This window comes from Panthera tigris, chromosome C1 (assembly GCF_018350195.1).
Source record: "Panthera tigris isolate Pti1 chromosome C1, P.tigris_Pti1_mat1.1, whole genome shotgun sequence".
In the NCBI taxonomy this organism is placed as follows: domain Eukaryota; kingdom Metazoa; phylum Chordata; class Mammalia; order Carnivora; family Felidae; genus Panthera; species Panthera tigris.
The window spans coordinates 219,536,718-219,558,115 of record NC_056667.1 but is presented as its reverse complement, the minus strand read 5'-3'; the positions used below and the strand labels follow the sequence as shown (position 1 = coordinate 219,558,115).

The 21,398-nt window shown below is 58.9% G+C and overlaps 1 protein-coding gene across 1 annotated transcript; it reads right to left on the bottom strand.

The window, feature by feature from the left end:
* Positions 1 to 2,252: 2,252 nt before the first annotated feature.
* Positions 2,253 to 15,058, bottom strand: BOK (BCL2 family apoptosis regulator BOK). The gene is made up of 5 exons (XM_042995939.1): positions 14,944 to 15,058; positions 14,372 to 14,623; positions 11,549 to 11,677; positions 4,039 to 4,202; positions 2,253 to 3,039 (listed from the first exon to the last, which is right to left on the bottom strand). Exons 2-5 carry the CDS (start codon positions 14,592 to 14,594, stop codon positions 2,914 to 2,916), a joined length of 642 nt encoding a protein of 213 aa, XP_042851873.1. The 5' UTR covers positions 14,595 to 14,623; positions 14,944 to 15,058; the 3' UTR covers positions 2,253 to 2,913.
* Between the last annotated feature and the right edge of the window lie 6,340 nt (positions 15,059 to 21,398).

Sequence of the window (21,398 nt, the reverse complement as noted above, 5' to 3'; positions counted from 1 at the left end):
CTGTCTCAGGTGACAAGTATTTTTGAAAATGTTAAATGCCTTTTTATCCACTATGCATTTTGTCTTTCATCGTTCCTGAATTTTACGTCATACTTAGGAAGGTTTTGTCTGTTCCCCACTTATGGAGAAAATCACCCATTTCTTCCAGTGCTTATTTCATGTTTTACACTTAGGTCTTTGATCCCCTTGGAACTTGTCCCCGTGAATATTGGGACCGCGGGTCCCATCTCGTCTCTTCCCCCACCTTACTCGCGGACTCAGTTCTGCAGGCACTGGGGTCTGGCTCTGGCGGTCCCAGGTCCCCGGACTGCCTGCCTGCACTTGGCCTGGTGCTCGCGGTTCCGCGACAGACGCCACACCGGGCTCAGCTACAGGCGGGCTTCTCCCTCACCTTTCTCCTTTGTAAGATTCATTCTGGGGGCGCCTGGGTGGCTCAGTCAGTTAGTTAAGCAGTTAAGCATCCGACTTCAGCTCAGGTCACCATCTCGCGGTCCGTGAGTTCGAGCCCCGCATCGGGCTCTGGGCTGATGGCTCAGAGCCTGGAGCCTGCTTCCGATTCTGTGTCTCCCTCTCTCTCTCTGCCCCTCCCCCATTCATGCTCTGTCTCTGTCTCAAAAATAAACATTAAAAAAAAAATTAAAAAAAAAATTCATTCTGGCTGTACGTTTTTTCATTTTTAAAATTTTTTAACATTTTATTTCTCTTTGAGAGAGAGACCGAGCATGAGCAGGGGAGGGACAGAGAGAGAGAGGGAGACACAGAATCCCAAGCAGGCTCCAGGCTCCGAGCCATCAGCACAGAGCCCGACGTGGGGCTTGAACCCACGAACCGTGAGATCATGACCTGAGCTAAAGTTGGACGTTCAACCAACTGAGCTACCCAAGCGCCCCTATTTTTGCTTTTTAAGAAAATTTCCTCCCATTAAAATTAGCTTGTTCGGGGGCGCCTGGGTGGCTCAGTCAGTTTAAGCACCTGACTTTGGCTCAGGTCACGATCTCACGGTTCGTGAGTTCAAGCCCCGCGTCGGGCTCTATGCTGACGGCTCGGAGCCTGGAGCCTGCTTGGGATTCTGTGTCTCCCTCTCTCTCTCTGCCCCTCCCCTGCTCGTGCTCTGTCTCTGTCTCTCAAAAATAAAATAAACCTTAAAAAAATTTTTTTAATCAGCTCGTTTAAATCTAGAAAAAACAATGTCATTCTGATGTGTCTACAAGGATGGCTTTAAATTTGTAAATTTGCTTATGAAGAATTGTCTTCTTTGTGGATGGATTTCCTCTCCAGAACATGGTGTCTCCGTCTGCTCAAGTCTGTGTGGGGTCTTGAAGGCACACGAGCCTTCCGCACACAGGCTTTCTGTTGGGTTCATGCAGAGGAGTCTTATCTATTTGTTGCTGTTGGAAACAGAGCCTCTCTCCTACCGCGTCCTGTAACAGAGGTGTGTGAAGACAGCCCCCGCCCGATCTCCCTGTGGTTTCGGACCCTGCTGCTGTCCTGTGCTGCCAGCCTGCCCCAGGATTGGGTCCAGGGGGTGAGGGAGGAAGCTGGGGCAGGCCCAGCGGGCAACGAAGACCTGACCGGCATCGCCTGCCCCCGTCACGGGCACCAGGGCGAGAGGAGGGCAGGCAGGGCTTGGAGGGAGCAGCATCCTTACAGCCAGCCGACTCCCACCCTGTGCACAGGATTGCCGCTTCCCTGGGAGGCTGGATGGGAGGGCCGAGCCAGCTGACTTCAGCCTTCCTCTGGCTCAGCCATACGTTGTACAGAAAGGGAAACCCAGACCAAGGGAGACTGAGTGGCAGAATCCAGCACTGTGTGCCTGTGGCCCGAGCAGGAGTCGGGCCCACGTGGGGAGAATGTTCGTTCATCAGAAAGCCGGGGGTGCGGACTGCCCAGAGCCGGCCCTGAGGTGGACACACAGCAGCCAGGCCCCTGGGCCAAGGGGGAGCCCGGGAAGGGGCACGGAGGCTGTGGCCGGCAAAGCGAGGGGAGGAGAACGGCCGGGCTGGACTGAGGAGTCGTGCAGGGCGGGACCGCTGAGCATTTGTTCCTGGTGTGTGTGTGCGTGTGTGCCCGTGACGCCGTGCATGCACGAATGTGTCCGTGTGGAGCTCCCTGTCACGGTGCATGGCAGCAGAGGCCGCCCTAATCAGGGAGCGTGCTGGGATGCTTCCGCACTTGTGTTTTTCCACCTGCCTCCTGTCCCGTCCTTGGGCGGCAGGGCAGGGCAGAGGCACCAAGAAAGCAGATGGGCCACCTCCGTTGCCATGAAACTTTATTGGGATTGAACGCACACACACCAGCCTTCTTGTTCACAGGCTCCTGTGCTCTCAGGTCAGGCGTGCCGGCTTGGAGCCCACACCCCTGGTCCCCACAACACAGCCTCCCTGCCATGGGAGGGGGACACGCGCTCCCTCCAGAAATGGATTAAGCAACCAGCACATGAGCTCTATGCCCTGTTTACAAGGTCAGTAAGACCCCACGGCTCCTCCAGCCTTGGCCAGGCCAGGGTCTCCTTCCGACTGAATGTGCAGGGCCCACAGCCCAGCTCACGTCCTGACGTGGTCACCCTTCACGGACGGGACCCGGGCATCAAGTGACAGCCTGGCGTTCCCAGCCCCCTTCCTTTGGGACCTGGATGGTGACCCTGGCTTCATGGCTCCAGATGGAAGAGGACAGGGAAGGGTTCCAGGGGAAGGCACTGAAACCCAGCTCCAGGCCAGGGAGGCCCCCCCTGCTTCCCCTTCTAGAGGGCCAGGGTCTGTGGACGAGGGGCTCAGGGCAGGGCCTCCGGCACCGAGGCGGGGCTCTGAGGATCGGAGCGTTCCCAGCCTGGTTGGGGAGGACGTTGGCGCTTTCGAGGGCCGGGGGTCTCCTGGGTCGGAGAGCCTGGCTTCGGCCTCTGCCCGAGCCAGCGGCTCATCTCTCTGGCAACAGCACGAAGAAGGCGGCCTTCAGGAAGCGGCCGAAGCTGCAGAGTGCGGCCACCAGCCAGTGTGAGCGGAAGCCGGGCTCGGTGCTGACCACACACTTGAGGACATCGGTCTGGGAGGGAAGAGGGCACAGTTAGAGGGCAGAGCACCTCACACGGGATGCCCACCAACACCCGCGAGGGGGTGCGCGAGGCCGTTAGGGAAGGCCCGTGGTCCACTCCGGACGGAAGACCCGCGTGGGGCCGACCCGGCCACGAGAAGGGAAGGGAGGAGGTAGGTGGAGGCAGGGAGCGGCCGGCCGACGGGAGAAGCCTGCGGTGCCCACGTGAGGACTCCACCGCCAGCCCCATGGCCACTACCTGCAGCCACGTCCCCGCAACCCCCGGCCTCCTTCTGCCTTGGCCCTATGGAGCCTGGGGCGCCAGGACACGCCAAACCCAGCTTCAGACTCTCCCTTAGAACAGGAGTGGACACAGCTTTCCAGAACCCCAGGGAGCGGCCACTATTTCTTCCTATTCCTGCTAAGAAATGAAGTATTTTCTCTACAGTCCAGACTTGGACCGTGGTGTTCACGGCCTTGCTGGCTCCACGGAGAGGAAGCAGGAGGGACAGAGGCCCCGGGGTCCCTGCTGAGGGACACCCACAGCCACAAGTCACCCTGGAGGCGGTGTCCCTCCCCTGCCTCCCGCAGCGCCAACTTCAGATGAGCCTCCGGCCCCAGAACCGCCCGACCTCGGCCTTCGGCTCCAACCTCGGCAGAGGGCTGAGCTCTGTCATCCACAGCCAGCTTCGCGCACCCTTGCTTGCCATCCATTTTACGGAGGAGAAAACTGAGATCTCCTGTGGGAGACTGGCCAGGGCTGGGCGGGCGGCTGGGGCGCGGGGACTGATGGGTAGGACGCCTGCACGCATCCCTGCGGGCTGGGCCGATGTGCCCCACCTCTCCTGGACAGAGGGGTCACGGCTGCAGCCCAGCTTCTGCCCTGCGGGGGACTCCTGGACAGCAGGACTTTAGCCCTAGAGGTGGGGGGAGGCCCCGGCCTTGGAGGGAGCTGGGCCTCACCCCTGCCCCACCCAGCAACCCCTTCCCGGGACCTCAGGTGCCCCTCACCCATCCGCCGCGCCTCCGCAGCCAGGGCGCCAGGGTCTTGCGCACAAACTCCCCGAGGCAGTCGACGATAGCGTGGACCATGGCGGGCTGGGCCTGCCGCACACAGTCTACGGCCAGCCCCGCAGCCACTGAGTACAGGGACACCACCTTGCCCCACGTGATGCCTGCAGGGAGAGAGACAGACGCCGGTCAGCAGAAGGCCACCCAAACCCTGGCTCCAGTCCAGCCCTCGGGGTCGCAGGAAGGGCCTCTCTGAGCCACGCCCCCTGCCATCCTCCCACTGATGACCGGGGTGGGCACCCAGGGCGCCAGCCTCCACCCCACCTGGACAGGTGCCCTGCCAGCTGACCGCCAGGCACGAGCCCCAGCCACCCTCCATCACAGGTCAGTCCTGCCACCCTCACGGGTAGTTCTTAGTTGGAGATTCTCGAAGCCCCCGTTATCCGCCCGCACGCCCGTGCCAGCGCCCAGGACAACCTCGCACGGCCCACCGTCTGCTGGAGGAGGCGATAAGACAGCAAGGCAGTTCAGTGAGGAGGAAACGGAGGCCAGGGGCGAGGGTGGCCAAGTGACCTGGAGCTGCACACCGTGTCCAGTAAGAGGCGTCAAGCCACACCTGCCCCGGGCGCGTCCGGTCTCCCGAACGGCCGTGTGAAGGCACCGGGACGTTCCCTACATGAAGAAGCTGAGGCCCGCGAGGGGGGTGACCCTCCCCAGACCCAGAGCTCCTGAGCAGTGGCACCAAGATGGGGCCGCCCGGGAGGAAAAGGCCGATGAACGGAGTCTGAGAAAGAATGCCCGAAATTCTAGGGTGTGGGCTTCCTTAACGTGTAAAGAGAGTTTACAACTCAGCCAGAACAAAGAGAAACCTTTCAAAAGAAGCATGAACGCAGAATAAACAGCTGCTTCACGGAAGAAAAGATACAGATACATGAAACATCTGAAAAATGCCCACCTCACAAATAACCACAGAAAGGCCAATGAAAACAAGATATAGATTGCAATCTGTCAGATTAAAACTTTATTGTTTTTAAGGTTATTTATTTTGGGGGGGAGGGGCAGAGAGAGAGAGAGAGAGATCGAGAATCTCAAGCAGGCTCCACACTGTCAGTGCAGAGCCCGACGGTCTTGATCTCATGACCGGGAGATCACAACCTGAGCGGGTGTCGGGAGTCGAATGCTTAACCAGCTGAGCCACCCAGCCTCCCCTCTTTCTTACCTCTCTTAATCTTCCTCCTCCCCGAACCCACTGTCCTTAATTCTCCGACTAATGAACACAAAGCACTTGGGAGAGCACTGCTGTAACATGTGGGGAGTACTTTATTTTCTATGGCTGTATTACCGTTGTCATTGTAATTATAATTATTAGTCATTCCTCTTTGTACCAAAATTTCCTCATGCTCATTAAAATATCAGTTATAAAAGATACCATGAGAAAACATAGAATATGTCGAAGAATCTTTAAAACAGATTGTAGCAGGGGAGGATTATGGTTGCCTGGATATAACCGAGGAAGCGTCATATGACCCAGGGGAAAAATAAGAACAATGGCCAGACAGCATCATCCCTTGGGATCTAGTGTGTCCCCTGTCCAGATTTATTGTAACACTGAACAGGTCTGAACAGTGACTCTGGAAGCTGAGGAGAGGGCGTGCTCTGTGCAGAGTCACAGGATATAGCCCCTAAAGCCAAGGACCAGGTAGATACCCCAGGCTGGAAACTCTGACAGCTTCAGACTTGTGCACCCAGCAAACTTCTGACCCATGGCATGGATTGGACCAGTCAGTAAGCAAACGGGAGGGCCCCGGGGCCCCAGAAACCAAGGCCCAGATACCAGCCCCGCCTCCCTGCCAGGCTACGAGAGTCACAGCCCTCCAGCCTCCCAACACGAGGGGCCCCTCTACAAGTAAAGATTCTTCACAAACAGCAAAAAACTACAATTACTCTGGTCTAGCGAGTACATGTGAGTACATTATCGACTCTCCTCTTTTGTCTTTTTAAGTTTACTTGTTTATTTTGGAAAGAGAAAGAAAGCGTGAGTGGGGGAGGGGAAGAAAGAGAGGAAGAGAGAGAGAATCCCAAGCAGGCTCCGCACCGTCAGCACAGAGCCTGATGCGGGGGTCGAGCTCATGAACCGTGAGACCGCGTGACCTGAGCCGAAATCAAGAGTCGGACGCTTAACCGACTGAGCCCCCCAGGCGCCCCTTTATTTCTTCATTTTTAAAGTAAACTCTAGCCCCAACACAGAGCTTGAACTCATGACTCCAAGGTCAAGAGCTGCACGCTCTACCGACTGAGCCACCCCCGCGCCCCTGTCAGATTAAATCCTGGTGAGTCTGCAGCTTGTCACCCTGACGGGAAAGACAGCCACCATCACGGCAGGAATTAGCCTGAGGACGCGGCATCTGCGGATGCTGGTGCTGCCGGGTCAACGCACCTTCGCGGAGCCGCCGGTGCAGAGACCGGCTCCCACCCACCCTTGCTCGTCCGTGTTCGCGGCAGCCCTGCTCACAATCGCCAAAAGGTGGAAGCGACAAAAGAGCCATCAACTGTGAGCAGAAGAGCAAACTGTGGTCCGTCCGTGCCAGGGAACACGACAGCCACGGAAAGGGATGGGGCGTCGGGGAGCCTCGGAAACACGGCGCTCAGGGGAAGCCACAGACTCAAGAGGCCACGTACGCTGTATGAATCTGTTACGCACAGCGTCCAGAACAGGTAAATCCATGGAGACAGACGCAGGTCGGCGGTTGCTGGGGGCCGGGGGAGGGGCGGGGAGGGGGTGCTCAAGGGGCTCCAAGTGTCCTGGGCGATGAAAACAAAGGTGTTAGTTGCACACACTGTGAATGCGCTAACGGCCACTCGATTGTACGCTTTACAACGGTTAATTGTTCTGTAAGTTTCATCTCAATAAAGAGAAAAATTTTAAACCCCATACATCGGACCACATCATTCCCCTGCGTAAAAACCTCTCATTACTGTTACTGTGCATCTCTTTCTAAAGAAGTTCAAGTTACGGGGCCCCGTGGCCAGCTCCCAGCCTGTGGAGCGTGTGACTCTTGAGCTCAGGGGTGTGAGTTCGAGCCCCGCGCTGGGTGTAGAGATGACTTAAAAATAAATCCAAGTCTGAAATCTCATGTGAGCCCCCACCCCCCTCTAGGCCCCATTCCCACCACCCCAGCCCCGCGTGTGCTCTTCCCGCCTCTTCCCTGCTGCCGGCAGTGCTCCCCAGCTCCACGGGCCAGGCCGTGAGGGCGCCAGCTCGTGGTGACAGCCCTCCCCGCTATGCCCGTCCTGGTGGCAGGCTCTGTCCCGCTCACGTGGTGCCCTTGGCACCTGACAGGCACCCCTCCCTGCCGGGACGCAGGTGAAGGGACTGACATGCGAGGGTCGGGGTGACTGCCACGGGATGCAGGAGGTGAACACCACGTTCTGTGGTGCCACCACGTGGAGACAGGTGCTCACTGTGGCGAGCTCCACGTGATGGCTGTATTTTCAGGTCTGGAGAGAAAAGCCGGGGACGGTAATAAGTTACCATAAATTACAGTGGCACTTAATGCACTCACCGCCTCTGTCTCGCCCTAACACATTTTCATGCCCCCAAAGGACGCCCTCACCCACGGGCAGTCAGGCCCCTTCCCCACCCCTGCAGGCAGACCCGTCTTCTGCCTTGGCGGATCTCCCTGCTGTAGGTGTTCCCTGTGGAAGGGCTCACACACGACACTCCGTTCTGCGTCTGGCTGCTTGCACCGGGCACAATGTCCCCAAGGTTCATCCACGTGGTACCTGTCAGCATGTCTCCCTTTCTGTGGCCGAATGACGTTCCCCTGCGCAAAGAGACCACGTTCTGCTCATCCATCCATCAGATGACGAACGTCTGGGTTGCCTGTGAACAGCACTGCTCTGAACGTCTGCGTAGACGTGTGCTTCCATTTTTCACGGGTGGACGCCCAGGAGCAGGACCGGTGTGCCCCGCGGTAACTCCACTCGAGTTAAACCGCTAGAGAGGCCGACCGTCTTCCACGGCAGCCGAGCCACACTGGGGCCCCACCAGCAGCTAATGAGGCTTCAACTGTTCACGTCCCCACCGTGGCGTGTGCACCTGCCTCTGATCCCAGCCATCCTGGTGGGCGGGCGCTGGGGCCTCGCGGTGGTGGCTTTTCCCTGGTTGGCTGACGAGAGCGCTTTTCATGGGCCATCTGTACATCTTCCTTGGAAAAGCGTCTACTCAGATTCTTCGCTTCTTTTAGGTTGGGTGGTCTTTTTAGTACTGTTTTCTAAGAGTTGGTTATCTTTTCTATTTTCTGATCTCTTTGTGGTAAAATATTTTGCTCTCGTCCTAAGAAGAAAAAACTGAAAACCCTGCCAACTTCTAACCAGGGAGAGAAAAACCAGTTTCTCCCCTGAAGGGAGCTGAGCAGACAAAGGGCAGGGACAGAGGCACGGCCACCCAGGGGATGCCTCCACAGGTCCTGCCCTGCAGTCCTCAAGCTGCCCCATCCGGGGCCACAGCCCTGACTGGGCCTGCACCCCAGGGGGGCCTGCCAAGGGGAGGAGGGGGTGCGAGATGCAGCGGGAGGGTCCGTGTGAGCAAGGAGGGGCCGCGGGAAGACGGACGGGGCTGGCGAGCACCTCAAGGCTGGACCTCACGGCTGGGGCCGACCCAGTGGCGAAAGGGCCTAAGGACCTGAGACGTAGGATGGACAAGGGACCAAGGGGAAGCCTTGGGCGGCAAGCGGGGTGGTGGGAGGAGCACCCACAGCTGGTAAGGGGGTGGCCGGAGAGCCAGGCAGCAGCAGAGGGCCGGCCCTGCAACCCCACCTCCGTGCAGCCCTGCTCTTTTCAGGTGGCTCGGAGGTTCAGAGAAGCTAAGAAACCAGTTGCAGGTCACGGAGCCGCAGCCGATGAGGGGCAGCTGCCGCAGAGCCCACAGGGGCGGGTCCGTGTGGAGGCTGCCCCCAGAAGGGGACGGGGCCGGCGGGGGCCAGGGCCAAACGTGCTTGAACACGAGGGGGTATATTCTGCCCCAGTCTCCAGTGAAAACCACAAGACTAACTGACCTCTGCAAGCGGATGGAGCCTCCGGGCTTCTGTGCCCGTTCTTCCCTGCCCCTCCCCTGTCCTCGTGGTCCCAGTCGTTCCGAACACCTCCCTGAGCAAGGCTGGGCAGGTGGAGTGGTCCCTCTGTCCCCTGTCCCCTGCCCACATAGCAGCCGCCACCCAGGAGCCTAGCCCAGCCTTCCCGCTCAGACCCACAGCCAGCAGCAGACCAGAGCCGCATTCTCAGAGATAAGCCTTCCTTTTAAAGCCAGACCTCGGCTCATAAACCAGCCGCCCGCCAGCCTGGAGTCAGACACAGGCGGCCACCCACGCGCCAGCCATCAGGCCCAGGACACAGGAGCCCAGGGATGGGGAGGGGGATCCTCAGCCCAGGATGTCCCCTGGGCCCCACCTCCTTCCTGGGCCCCACCTGCTCCCTTCTCCACAACGTGCCCTCCCAGCCCACCCCTGCAGGTTGCCACAGCCCAGCACCGCCCTCCCCCCGCCCCGCCCCAGGTCAGGACAGTTAGAACATTCTGAAGGAAATTGGCCCTCCCACCAGCCCACCCAGGCACCTGCCTCATGACGTCCTAGCCTTACTGACTCCTATCTGGGAGGTCAGTGCTGACCTGGTGGTGGCCCTGGAGGAAGCTAGATTCTACGGTTGGCTGTCTCATGTCCCTGGCCGTCCTGCGTCCCTGGCTGTCCCATGTCCCTGACCATCCGTGGCTGTCCCATGTCCCTGGCCGTCCCGCGTCCCTGGCTGTCCTGTGTCCCTGGCCGTCCCGCGTCCCTGGCTGTCCCGCGTTCCTAGCCGTCTCTGGCTGTCCCACGTTCCTAGGCTGTCCCATGTCCCTGGCCGTCCCATGTCCCTGGCCATCCCTGGCTGTCCTGCATCCCCACTGCAATGGCCACAACTGAGGGAAGCCTAGCACAGCAAGCGCCACTGTGCCCGCCAGGATCTGGTAGAGCCTCCTTGGGGGAGGATACCGGAAGTCGACGTGTGGTCACCCCAGAGGGTGGGGTCAGCTGGGCTAGGGGTTCATCTCTGATGGGATGAAGCAGCCCTCTGCTTTATCTCTCTGTCTCTTTTCCCTGCAGGGTGTGGGCTGCATCTGCGGGTGGTGGGGACCGTGGCTCCCCCCGCAGCCTCCACCCTAAAGCCCTGCTCTGCTGCTGTCCCAACCATCCCATGGATGAGGAAACCCAGGCCAAGGTCACATAGCTGGTCAGCAAGAGAGCCAGGACCGCCTCCCAGAGGAGGGTGCGAGGCCTCCCTGCTGCCTGGGGCCCTTCCTCCTGCAGCGGAATGCCTTCCAGAAAGCCCCAGAGGGAGGGTGGCCCTCTCCACTAGCCACATGACCGCTCACCTCACTCCCCACTCCAGCTGGGATGCAGCCTCTGGAACGCTCTGGCTCCGAGGCCCCCAAGCTTTCCCCCGCCAAGGGCCAGGGCAGATTGTCCCGTCATCGGGGGTCCCCTGGCCCCGGTGCCGGGGAAACACCCACGGGATGTGCTGAGGCAGGAGGTGCTGGTTGGGGCTGGGGCTCTGGTTACCTAGACGCACAGCCTGGCACCTGTTATACAAGGGTACAGGGACGGACTCACAGAGTGTGGGTGCCAGGACAGGACGTGGTGTCACAGGTGGGGATATGAGGTCCGTGGACGCCAGGGAGCCCAGCAGGTTCCAAGGAGAGGACATGGGGACAGGAGAAGGTTTAGGGGGACGAGCCCCATCGCCTCCAGTGAGTCTGGGGGTAGCAGCAGGAGCTGAACTCAGAGGTGAGGGCACAGAGAGGAGGTGGCAGGAGCACACGTCACCTGCGCACAGCTGGGGCACCAGGAGACGCCCAGGGGAGTGCGGGACAGCCAGCTGAGACAGGTGTGGTGCTCTTCCCCAGAGACTGCCCAGGGAGCCTCTGCTCCGGGGCTCCTGCCCTCATGGATCTTCCCTCCACGTGGCGCCGCCCTGCAAGGCGCCTTTGACCAATACAATCCAGCAGAGTGACACCGTACCTGCAGAGGCTGCATCCCGAGAGCCTGGCAGTCCCACCCGGGACGCTGGGGACACTCCCCCTGGGGACCCAGTACCACGCCGTGAGAAGCCCACAGGCCACACGCAGGACACGCTGCCCCCCCCTAAGTCAACGGCCAGCACCGACTGGCAATCTGGGACACGCGGCCCAGACGAGACTTCGGGCCGCTGCCACCCCAGCCGATGCCCAGTCAGAGCCTCGTAGAGGCCTGGCACCAGCTGCCCAGCAGGCCCACCGTCCTCACAACCGGGGGAGGCACTGCACGTCACCGTTCGAGTCAAGGTTCTGGGCTCTTTTGTGCAGCAAGAAAGTACACGTGACCACCAGGTGGCTCCAGGGCTGTGGGGGCCGCTTCCTGCAGGCCCCAGTGCTGAAGGCCCTGCCCCCGGCCCACCCCAGCCCTGTGGGCGCCCTGGGGGAGGGGGTACCCAGGCCTACCTGCGGAGAAGATTTGTGCTGCCACGGCCAGGAAGGCGTCGGTCACCACTGTCTCAGACTGCAGGGAGATGTTCAGCTGACGAGCCACGTTGCGGTAGATACTGGGCCGGATCAGCTCCAGCTCATCTCCTGTGCAGTCACACAGCGGGGTCAGAGGTGGTCCGTGCCTGCACGACCCTCGTCCCACCGTCACACGGGCCTGGGACCAGCCCACTCCTCACGGCCCGCAGCTGGCACCGAACATGCCTGATCCCCGACTGGATTCAGCCTGTCAGATTCCCACCCTGACTCGACCCCACCATGGCCCCTGGGAACAGGAGACCAAGGAGGTACACTGGGAACCCCCAGACCTACCTCCGCGTCCCGCCCCTCCGACAAGCCAGCCACCCCCCACTCCCACCCAGGGCCAAGCCTGCTGGGCCGGTGTGGTGGGAATCCCAAGGAGGAACAAGGGCCGTGCCTGATGGGTGACTCATGGCTCACAGTGAGCTGCCCGGGCGGCAGGCGGACTGGGCAGGCAGCCAGAGCCCGACACGGGCAGGGGCTGTGCCAACGACCCCACGCAGGTGGGCCCCTGGCTGCTGCCTCCGAGGGGCATCCTCGCTCAGGCCCTGCTCTGTGAACCGAGAAGCTGAGCCATTGCCCCAAGCCACCGACACCACCCAGGCTCAAACCTGGGCTCCTGGTGCCAAGCGGGTGTGTCTGGACGGGCGGCCACGTTGGGCAGAGAAAATGCCCTCTCAGCAGCCCTGCCCGCGGCCTGCGCTCGCTGCAGCGCCCCTGGCAGTGACGTGCTGGGAATCCCGCACGGCCCTCCCACCGGTGTCCCCAGCCCAGGCACTTCTGCAGCCAAGGCCAACGGGGAAATGCCGGGGACTGGCCAGCACGGAGCGACAGGGGTGTCTGCGTCATTCCCGAGGCCAGCTGCACTCCATCTAACGAACTAAGATCTAGATGCAGAGCACAAACCGGCGAGGCTGGCGGGCAGCTGGAGGAGGTGGCATGGAAATCCCCAGGGCCGGCCTGGCCGTTCCCACACAGACCTCAGGGCCGCTGGGGACCGGCCCCAAGACACTGACCACGGGGACGCGACCCATTCTTCTTCCGGTGTGCCGTTGCCCCGGGAGCTAGGCGTCTGTGCCGAGGAGGGGCTGAGGGGCGTGCTGGGGGGCAGGGAGGCAGCGCCGGCCGTGAAGGGGCTGGTGCGGAGCGGCACCAAGAGCAGATCGCAGCAAACAGACACGAAGGAGAGCACCCTGGGGGGCCAGGCCATCTCCCTCCTTGGCCACCCGGCAGGGCTGAGTCCCAGCCACCGGACATAGCCTGGTGCCGGGGAAGGGCCTCGAAGGCCCTGCTCCTGAGATGGCTGGTGCTGGGCACCCAGGCCCAGGCTGGAAATGCCGGGGCTCTCAGGATGGGACACAGAGGACTGAGGGCATAGGAACCAGCCTGGTCAGACTGGGAGAGGCCGAAGCAAAGTTCTTCAGACAAGTTCAGACAATAGGCACTCTGGGCCCAGGGCAGAGGCAGCGCCCAGCTCCCGCTCACAGACAAGGAGACAGAGGCTGGAGGTTGGGGGGCTGCAGGGCAGGCCAGGACGGACGCAAGACTTCCTTCTGGCTCCCCCAGGGAGGCCAAGGAACCACCTTCTCCAGGGCCCTCTAGAATGCTCCACCAGCGTCATCCCCACAGGCCAGCTGAAGAAACGGCTGTGGGTGGCTGACCTCATGGGAGTCTAGGCCCTCTGGACCCCTGCCTGGTTCCCCAAACCCCACTGGCTCTCCCCTCCCCCGAGGCCCCGGTGGGCTACCACCCTTCCTGGCAGCCTTGTCTGACGCCCCAGGGAATCTGTGTGTCTCCCCACACCCCAGGTCTACACAGCTCTGCTCGGAGTCCACACAAAACAGGGACAAGCAGACACCGGTGTCAGCCGGAGAAGAGGCAGTGTCCTCTCACACAGCACGTCCCCGCGAGCCTGGACCCACACTCTGCGCGCAGAGCCGCACCATCAGGCCTCCGTCCCCTCCCCATGTGCCCACCGCCAGCAACCAGTAAGCGAGCTCAGTCCCTGGGGGAAGTACACTGAATCAGCTGGGCTGGTCCCCCTCTGGGGTGTAGACCCTGGAGAAGGTGGAAACAGTTATTGGGCTGCGTGTGACCGCGCCCCCCCCCCATAAGTGCCCCCAGGTGTCTATACACACGGGCTGGCCCCTTGGTGGCTCTGAGCCTCTGAGCCTCTTTTGCCGGGAGCCCTACCAGGCCTCCACATCAAGGGGAAAGAGCAGCGGGGATTTCAGGCAGCAACCCCAAAGACCTACTTTCCAAAACAAACATCGGGACACGTGGTCCCACAAAGGATTTCTGTGCCCAGCTCAGTACAAGGGTCACTCTGGAAGTTTAGCCACCAAAACACTGTTGTTTCCCAGAGATTTCTAGTCTTTGTGAACAGAATGTCTCAGATCTGGGCGGAGCTGGCTTGCCGGGGAGCTCTGCAGCGGGTGGGCCGGAGAGCCCAGTGGCTAAAGAGGGGAGTGTGGGTGGGCCCGCCTAGCGAAGCAAGGCTATTCCTGCCCTCCTCCTCCTCCCCTCCCGGCCCGCCCCCTGTCCGCCCCCAAGGGAAACTTCGGCCTAGCAGCGCAGGGCTTCTCCCGGACACCCCTTGGCCTAGCAACGGGGGTCGCCCCCTGGGCACCCCTCGGCCCAGAATTGGGGGGCTTCTCCCGGGCACCCTCGGCCCAGCAACGGGGGTCGCCCCCGAGACACCCCTCGGGCCGGCAGCGGGGGGCTTCTCCCGGGCACCCGCCCGCCCCGGCCCGCACTCACCTAGGCGCAGCAGCACCGCGCACACCTCCGCCAGGCGGCCTCCGGGGGCGGGAGCGGCGCGTTCGGGCGCGTTCCAGGCGAGGCCGGCGCGCAGCAGTCGCGCATGCACGAACTCCCGGCCGAGCGCCTTGGCCTGGGCCACCAGCTCCTTGTCGGTGGGCGAGCGGTCAAAGGCGTCCATGATCTCGGCGGCGAAGACCGAGGAGCGCCGCAGCACCTCCATGGCGGGGACGCGGGCCAGGGGCGCGGCACCTGCGGGGAGCCCGGCTCAGCGCCCCGGCCCGGCCGGCGGCGGGGAGGGCGCGCGGGGAGGGGGCGCGCGGGGAGGGGGCGCAGCGGGAAGGGGCTGGAGGGGCGCGGCCGGCCGCGAGGGGCCGTTCGTTCTGGTGAAGGGGGGAGGGACAAATCTTTGAAATCACGGTGCCACGCTCTTTGAGATTCGGGGTTCCATCACAAGGCTCCCCAGGGTGCCCGCGCCAGAAGGACCGCTGCGAGGTGGCGATGCGCCCCTGGGGCCCCGCCTTGGAGGCGCGGCGTCCCCCGCGCCCGTCCCCGGCCGTCGCCCCGCTCACCTCCCCCGCGGCATGGCGCGGGCGCGGGGCCGGGGAGGGGGCTCTGGCCTCAGCGTTTGCGGGCCGCGGGCCCCGCCGGCCTCGGTCCTTCCCCCCGCAGCGGCGGGGACGCGCGCCCGCCCCTCGCCCCGCAGGTCCGCGCTCCCGGGGGCGCACGGCGCGGCTCTCCGCCGGCGAGAGGCGAGGCTTGGGGCTTCGCCTTCTAAGGAAAAGGCAGCCCCCGGGGCGGAGCCGCGGCCCGGCCTCCCCGCCGCCTCCCGGCTTAAGGAAGACCGAGCGAGTTCGCCGCCACCGGCGCCACCGGGCAGGACCTGGAGCTGCGGCCCCCGCGCGGGCCCCTGGCTTCGCACCCAATGCGTTTTCTTACTGGTTCCCAGACGTTCTCCATGTGCGCCGGGGACGTGCCCCTGGTCTGACACGTGGCCTTGCGCTGTAGATAGACGCTTGGCCGCGTAGCGCATTGAAGACCCTACAAAAATCTTGTGGCGCTGGGGGGGTGGGGGTGGGGGGGTTGCTGTTGCTTACAAGGAACTGGAGTGATTCTCAGCCAAGTCCAATTTGTCTTTCTCTTTTTTTTTTTTTTATTAAAAAATGTTTTTAACTTTATTTGTTTATCTTGAGAGAGAGCGTGAGCGGGGGAGAGACAGAGAGAGAGAGAGAGAGAGAGAATCCCAAGCAGGCTCCTGGCTCCTCGCTTTCAGTGCAGAGCCTGATGCGGGGGTGGAACTCACCAAAGGGTGAGATCATGACCTGAGCGAAGCCAGGAGTCCCACGCTTAACCCAAGGGGCCATCCAGGCGCCCCTGTCTTTTCTCGGAAGGTTGGTGTTTTTTCATTAGGATAGTCTCCTGTGTTTCCTTTTCATAGCACAAATGTTTTACCGGTGACATCGATGGATCACAGATCAATTCTTATGAAGGGCGTCCTAGGGACCAGACAGAGCTCTTTTTTGTATTTTCATATGAATATCCAGTTGACCCAACATCATTTCCTGAAAAGACCATCCTTTTCCTCTTGAATTGGACAAGAGCCCCCATCATAAATCAAGTGATGGTGTATGTGATGACCTGTTCTAGATGCTCTTACGTCCCACTGGTCAATTCCTCTATCCTTGAACCAACACCACACAGTTCAAACAACAAGATTAACCAACCTGCCCTAACTCACATACATACAGCACGTCATCCAACAGCTGTAGAATACATGTTTCTAACACGTGCACATGGAATGTTAGTCAAAATAGACCACATCCTGGGCCATAAAACCTCAACAAATTTCAAAGGATTGAAACCGTGCAAGTGTGTCCTCTTTGAATTAAATTAAAACTCAATGTCAACAAAACAGTTAGAAAGCCTCCAAGTGCTTGGTATTTAAACCTTACACTTCTAGATAATTAAGGATCTAATGGTAAATCACAAGGGAAACTGTAAAATATTTTGAAGTGAAAATATGACCTGTCAAACACTGAGGGGTGCAGGTACAGCAGTGCTTGGAGGAAAACTTGTAGCTTTAGGAGAAAGGTGGAAAATTAATGCCCTAAGTTCCAAGTCAAGAAGCTAGTAAAAGAACAACAAATTAAACCCAGAGGTGAGAGGAAATAACAAAAACTATGGCAAAACTTAATGAAATAAAGCAAAAATTAGAGAAAATCAACAAAGCCAACTGTTGGTTCTTCGAAGAGATTAATAGAATTGATAAACCCCTGGAAATGTTGGGTAAGAAAAAGAAAACAGAAATTCCAGTATCAGGAATGAAAAAGAGGACATAACCAGATACTACAAACGTTAAAAGGATAATAAGGGGACCCTGGCTGGCTCAGTCAGTGGATCACACAACTCTTGCTCTCAGGGTTTGAGCCCCACACGGGTGTAGAAATTACTTTAAAATAAAATCTCAAAAAAAAAAAAAAAAGGGATAATAAGAGAATAGTATGAACAACTCCAAGACAGTAAATTTGAAATTTACATGAAACACAATTTACCAAAACTGACATTAGAAGAAATAGAAAATCTGGATAGTCCTATACCAATTAAATAAAATTAATCCATAATTTAAAATATTCCCCAAAAGAAAATCTAATTCAAATGGTTTCTTTTTTTTTTTAGTTAGTTAGTTTATTTATTTATTTATTTATTTATTATTGAGAGAGAGCACAACTGGGGGAGAGGTAGAGAGAGGGACAGATAGCATCCCAAGCAGGCTCTGTGATGGCAGCACAGAGCCCCATGAGGGGCTTGAGCTCACGAACCATGAGATCATAACCAGAGCTGAAGTGGGACGCTTTACTGACTGAGCCAGGTGCCCCATTTTTCTTTTTTTTAATTCAGATGGTTTCATTGGGGGAATTCCTCTAAACAGTTGAGGAAATATCACCAACCTTACACAAACCTTTCCAGAGACTAAAAAGTGAGCAAATACTTCCCACCTCATTTTGCAAGGCCAACAAAGCATTGATACCCAAACGTATGTAGAACATTACAAGAATCGAGGAAAGCTATCGAACCTCTGCTGCCTTGGCTACTCCATCTATAGAAGAGTTACCTACCTTGTGTGGTTGTCAAGAGGCCTGGACTAGTGAATCCACGTAAAAACTTGCTTGTCACGTAGAAAAGCTACAGGGCTCTCAAATGTGAGTGTGCATTTTAATGACCTCTTCAGTGTAGGGTCTGGAGTGTCAGGACAGAGTCTTCCCTGGCATTTCTGCAGAGCACTCGGGTTTGGGACCTCCCTGTGTTTTAAAGATGGGAATATGGAATATGGATGCTCAGAACGGAAAGGGATTTACCCACGGTATCTCCGCAAGACTGTGCATAATCAGATTGTGAACTTTGGGGACCACCCCTGGGGCCCCTGGAATGTACTTCTGGCAGAGGGAAAACCTATGTCTGCACGTAGGAGACAGGGATGCCCCCTCCTGCCACCTTCCCCCCACGTGGCCTCAGGCAACTTTCGGCCCCACTCACAGCCTCCTATAGAACGTGAGATCCCATTCTCTGCTTCCTTCCTCCTGGGGAGCATGGACGGGTGCAGAAAGACTTCCTAGGCCCCCACGTGGAAGTGACAAATCACTGGACATAACTGACAGATGCCTATGTTTAGCACAGTCCCTTCAGTCCAGGAGATGCCATGCCTGGATCCAGCCATGCCTGAAACCAGTGGACTCCTCCCTGGACCTTTTATAGCAGATCAAAGCCATGTCTCAGGATGTTCAGTACAGAATATTGATAACAGTGAGGGACTGGAAATGCCCCCAAAGGCTTATTAAGAGAGAAGGTTTTTGGTTTGTTTTTTTTTTTAATTTTTTTTTAACGTTTATTCATTTTTGAGACAGAGAGAGACAGAGCATGAATGGGGGAAGGTCAGAGAGAGAGGGAGACACAGAATCTGAAGCAGGCTCCAGGCTCCGAGCCGTCAGCACAGAGCCCGATGTGGGGCTCGAACTCACGGACCGCGAGATCATGACCTGAGCCAAAGTCGGACGCCCAACCGACTGAGCCACCCAGGCGCCCCTAAGAGAGAAGGTTAAAGCAGTCCTGAGTAGTTAGAGCACAAACCCTTATCCAGACCTTAAAAAGGCTGGCTCCTGGAGGCACCTGGGTGGCTAAATCGGTTGAGCGTCTGACTTCGGCTGAGGTCATGATCTCGCGGTCCGTGAGTTCGAGCCCCACGTCGGGCTCTGTGCTGACGGCTCGGAGCCTGGAGCCTGCTTTGGATTCTGTGTCTCCCTCTCTCTCTGCCCCTTCCCTGCTCATGCTCTGTCTCTCTCTGTCTCTCAAAAATGAATAAATGTTAAAAAAAAATCTTTTTTTAAAAAGGCTGGATCATGCTGGAATTAGTTGAGGCCTTCTTGTCCCTCGAGGCCTGGAGGAAGCTGGCCTTGTCCACCCAGTCCTGGTCGTAGTTCCCCATGAGTGCTCCGACACTCCGCCGTCACCTTCGGCCCCGATTCTCTGCCTCTGGAGAACGTATTGCTTCTGACCCTCTGTCTGCCCTGGTGTTGACCAAGTGTGGACCTTGGTGCCTGGTTGGCAAGGAGCCTTCTGCGGCCCCAGACTGGCCTGAGCATAGGGGGACTTTTGGTTCGTGCGACTAAAAAGTCCAGGGAGGGGTCCACTGGTTTCAGGCATGGCTGGATCCCGAAGGAGTCTCTCCTTCTGCCTGTGGGTCTGTCTGTGCTCCTTCGTGGTGGCTTCACTCTCAGGCAGGCTGTCCCTGAGTGACTGCACTCACCTCAGCAATGCAGGCTTTCCCAGAGGGAAAAAACCCAGTCTTTCCAGGATGCCCTGGGGCCAGCAGCTTTTGTCACAGCCCCTCCCTGAACCAGCTGTGGCTGGAGACCGGGAAGGTGCCACGGTGTCAGGTCTGATTATATACGTGGCCCTGGATGGGGTGCAGGGGCCTGTCAGTGCCACCAGGCAGCAAGGATAAGAGTGGAGCTCATGACCAGGAGAGGGATCCTGGCTTTCCATAAAATCCTGCTCAAGGCTTTTGTGGGGGTCACGATTTGGGGAGCAGGGGGTCCACAACCCAGTGATGCCAGGTTTGAAAGGTGAGTGGTCATGCTAGCACAGACATGGACCAGGGTCCCTGCCTGGTCCCCTGTAGCCATGCAACGGGGAAGGCACACAGGCCACTGTCCTGTCCCGCAGAGCCAATGCCCGGGCCTCCAGAAACCCGTCTACACTAGCACGGCCACCTGCAGAGCCTGTGTGGGCCTCTCCCCGGGCCCAGCCCTGGAGGAGACCGAGCAGCTGGAGTCTGCAGGGATGTGGACGGTCACGGATGTGTGGATGGGCATGGAAGTGGCGGCACGGGGCTGCATACGTGGGGCTCACGTGAGGCCTCGTGGGCAGGACTGGCTGTGGCCGAGAAGGCCACGTGAGGTTCCTGTGGGACTCTGATCTTCTGGACCCCGTCCAGGCCTTCCAGGACATCATGGGGCTGCTTGTCTAAGGTGGGGGCCTGCATGTTGCATTAAGTCGTTGCTGAACTCCTCCTGTGTGCAGGCTGGGGACACGTGCCCGCTGTCCGGGGACCCATGACCCATGGGTGGGGTGGGGCTTCACCAAGCCTCTTCATTCTCCTTTCAGAAGACACCCTAAGGGAGCTGCTTCTGCCTCCGTTGCTGTAAGCACCCTGACCCAGGCCAGCGCCCCTCTCTTCCGGAATGCCTGCCTCTCAGCCGCACCTCTCTAGGCTACCCTGTGCGTGGGGAGTGCCTTTTCAAACCCAACCATTTTCATTAGTGCCCGGCACCCCGGCACCTGCTTTTACCCTCCCCAACCTCCGAGGCTTCCTCTCCCCTCCCTCTGCCTTGCTCTCAGCTCCAGCCACCCATCTCCTTGTAGATCATCAAAACCGCTCGGCACACTTGTGCCTCAGGGCCTTTGCACTTGCTGTGCCTTCTTCTCTATTATCTTCACGGCTCTGCTCACGTAACATTTCATCAGAGATGCCCACTCCTGCATCCTGACTCTCCCGCCACTCCCATTACCGTCTTCCTCGCTCTCACAACCTCTGTGCAAAGCAGGTCCCTACAGGGGTAGCCCAGGACAAGGCGGACCAGGAGGACACGAGCTGGAGTCCCCGAGAGGTGTGACACAGCCTGCCGCTCACATACCCGAGTCTGCCCTCTCGGAAGTCCAAAGCACCACTGACGGTAGATATCCTTATTGGGTATCACTTTGTGTATGATCTACGGGGCACGGCGCACCGTCCTTCCGGGTACCTCAGGGCTCCCCTCCTCTGGCTCAGGTGTTCATCAGGTGCTTTGCTCCTCCTGGACGCAGGGGCAGAGGTCTGTGCGGAGCACCGGTGTGGACTGAGCCGAGAGTGGGGGGCGCTGCGACTCTGGCCCTCCATCCCTGTCGGCGGATCCCCTGGAGCTCTGTTGTTTGGGTCACGCCAAGGCCTTCTTCCCCCTTTTCTCTTGAGGTCCAAGATGCGCACCTCGTGGGTGGTGATGGGACACCCTCAAGGTTCTCTGACAGGAAACGAACTGATGTACCTGACCTACTGGAAGGAGGTCAGGAGCCTCAGAAAAGACGGACGAGGGGAAACGGCCCCCCAGGCACCAGCCTCTCTGCAGGGAGTTCCGCACGGGGCCACTGCACCAAGCCAGGCTGGTGGAAACTGGAGCAGAGAAGGAGCCAGAGGATCCTGACCAGAAATGCACAGCATCCTTGAACCCTGGAGACGTTTAAAGAGTCCCGGAGAAGATTGGGGCGCCTGGGTGGCTCAGTCGGTTAAGCGTCCGACTTCGGCTCAGGTCACGATCTCGCGGTTCGTGAGTTCAAGCCCCGCGTCGGGCTCTGTGCTGACAGCTCGGAGCCTGGAGCCTGTTTCAGATTCTGTGTCTCCCTCTCTCTGACCCTCCCCCATTCGTGCTCTGTCTCTCTCTGTCTCAAAAATAAATAAACGTTAAAAAAAAAAAATTAAAAAAAAAAAAGAGTCCCA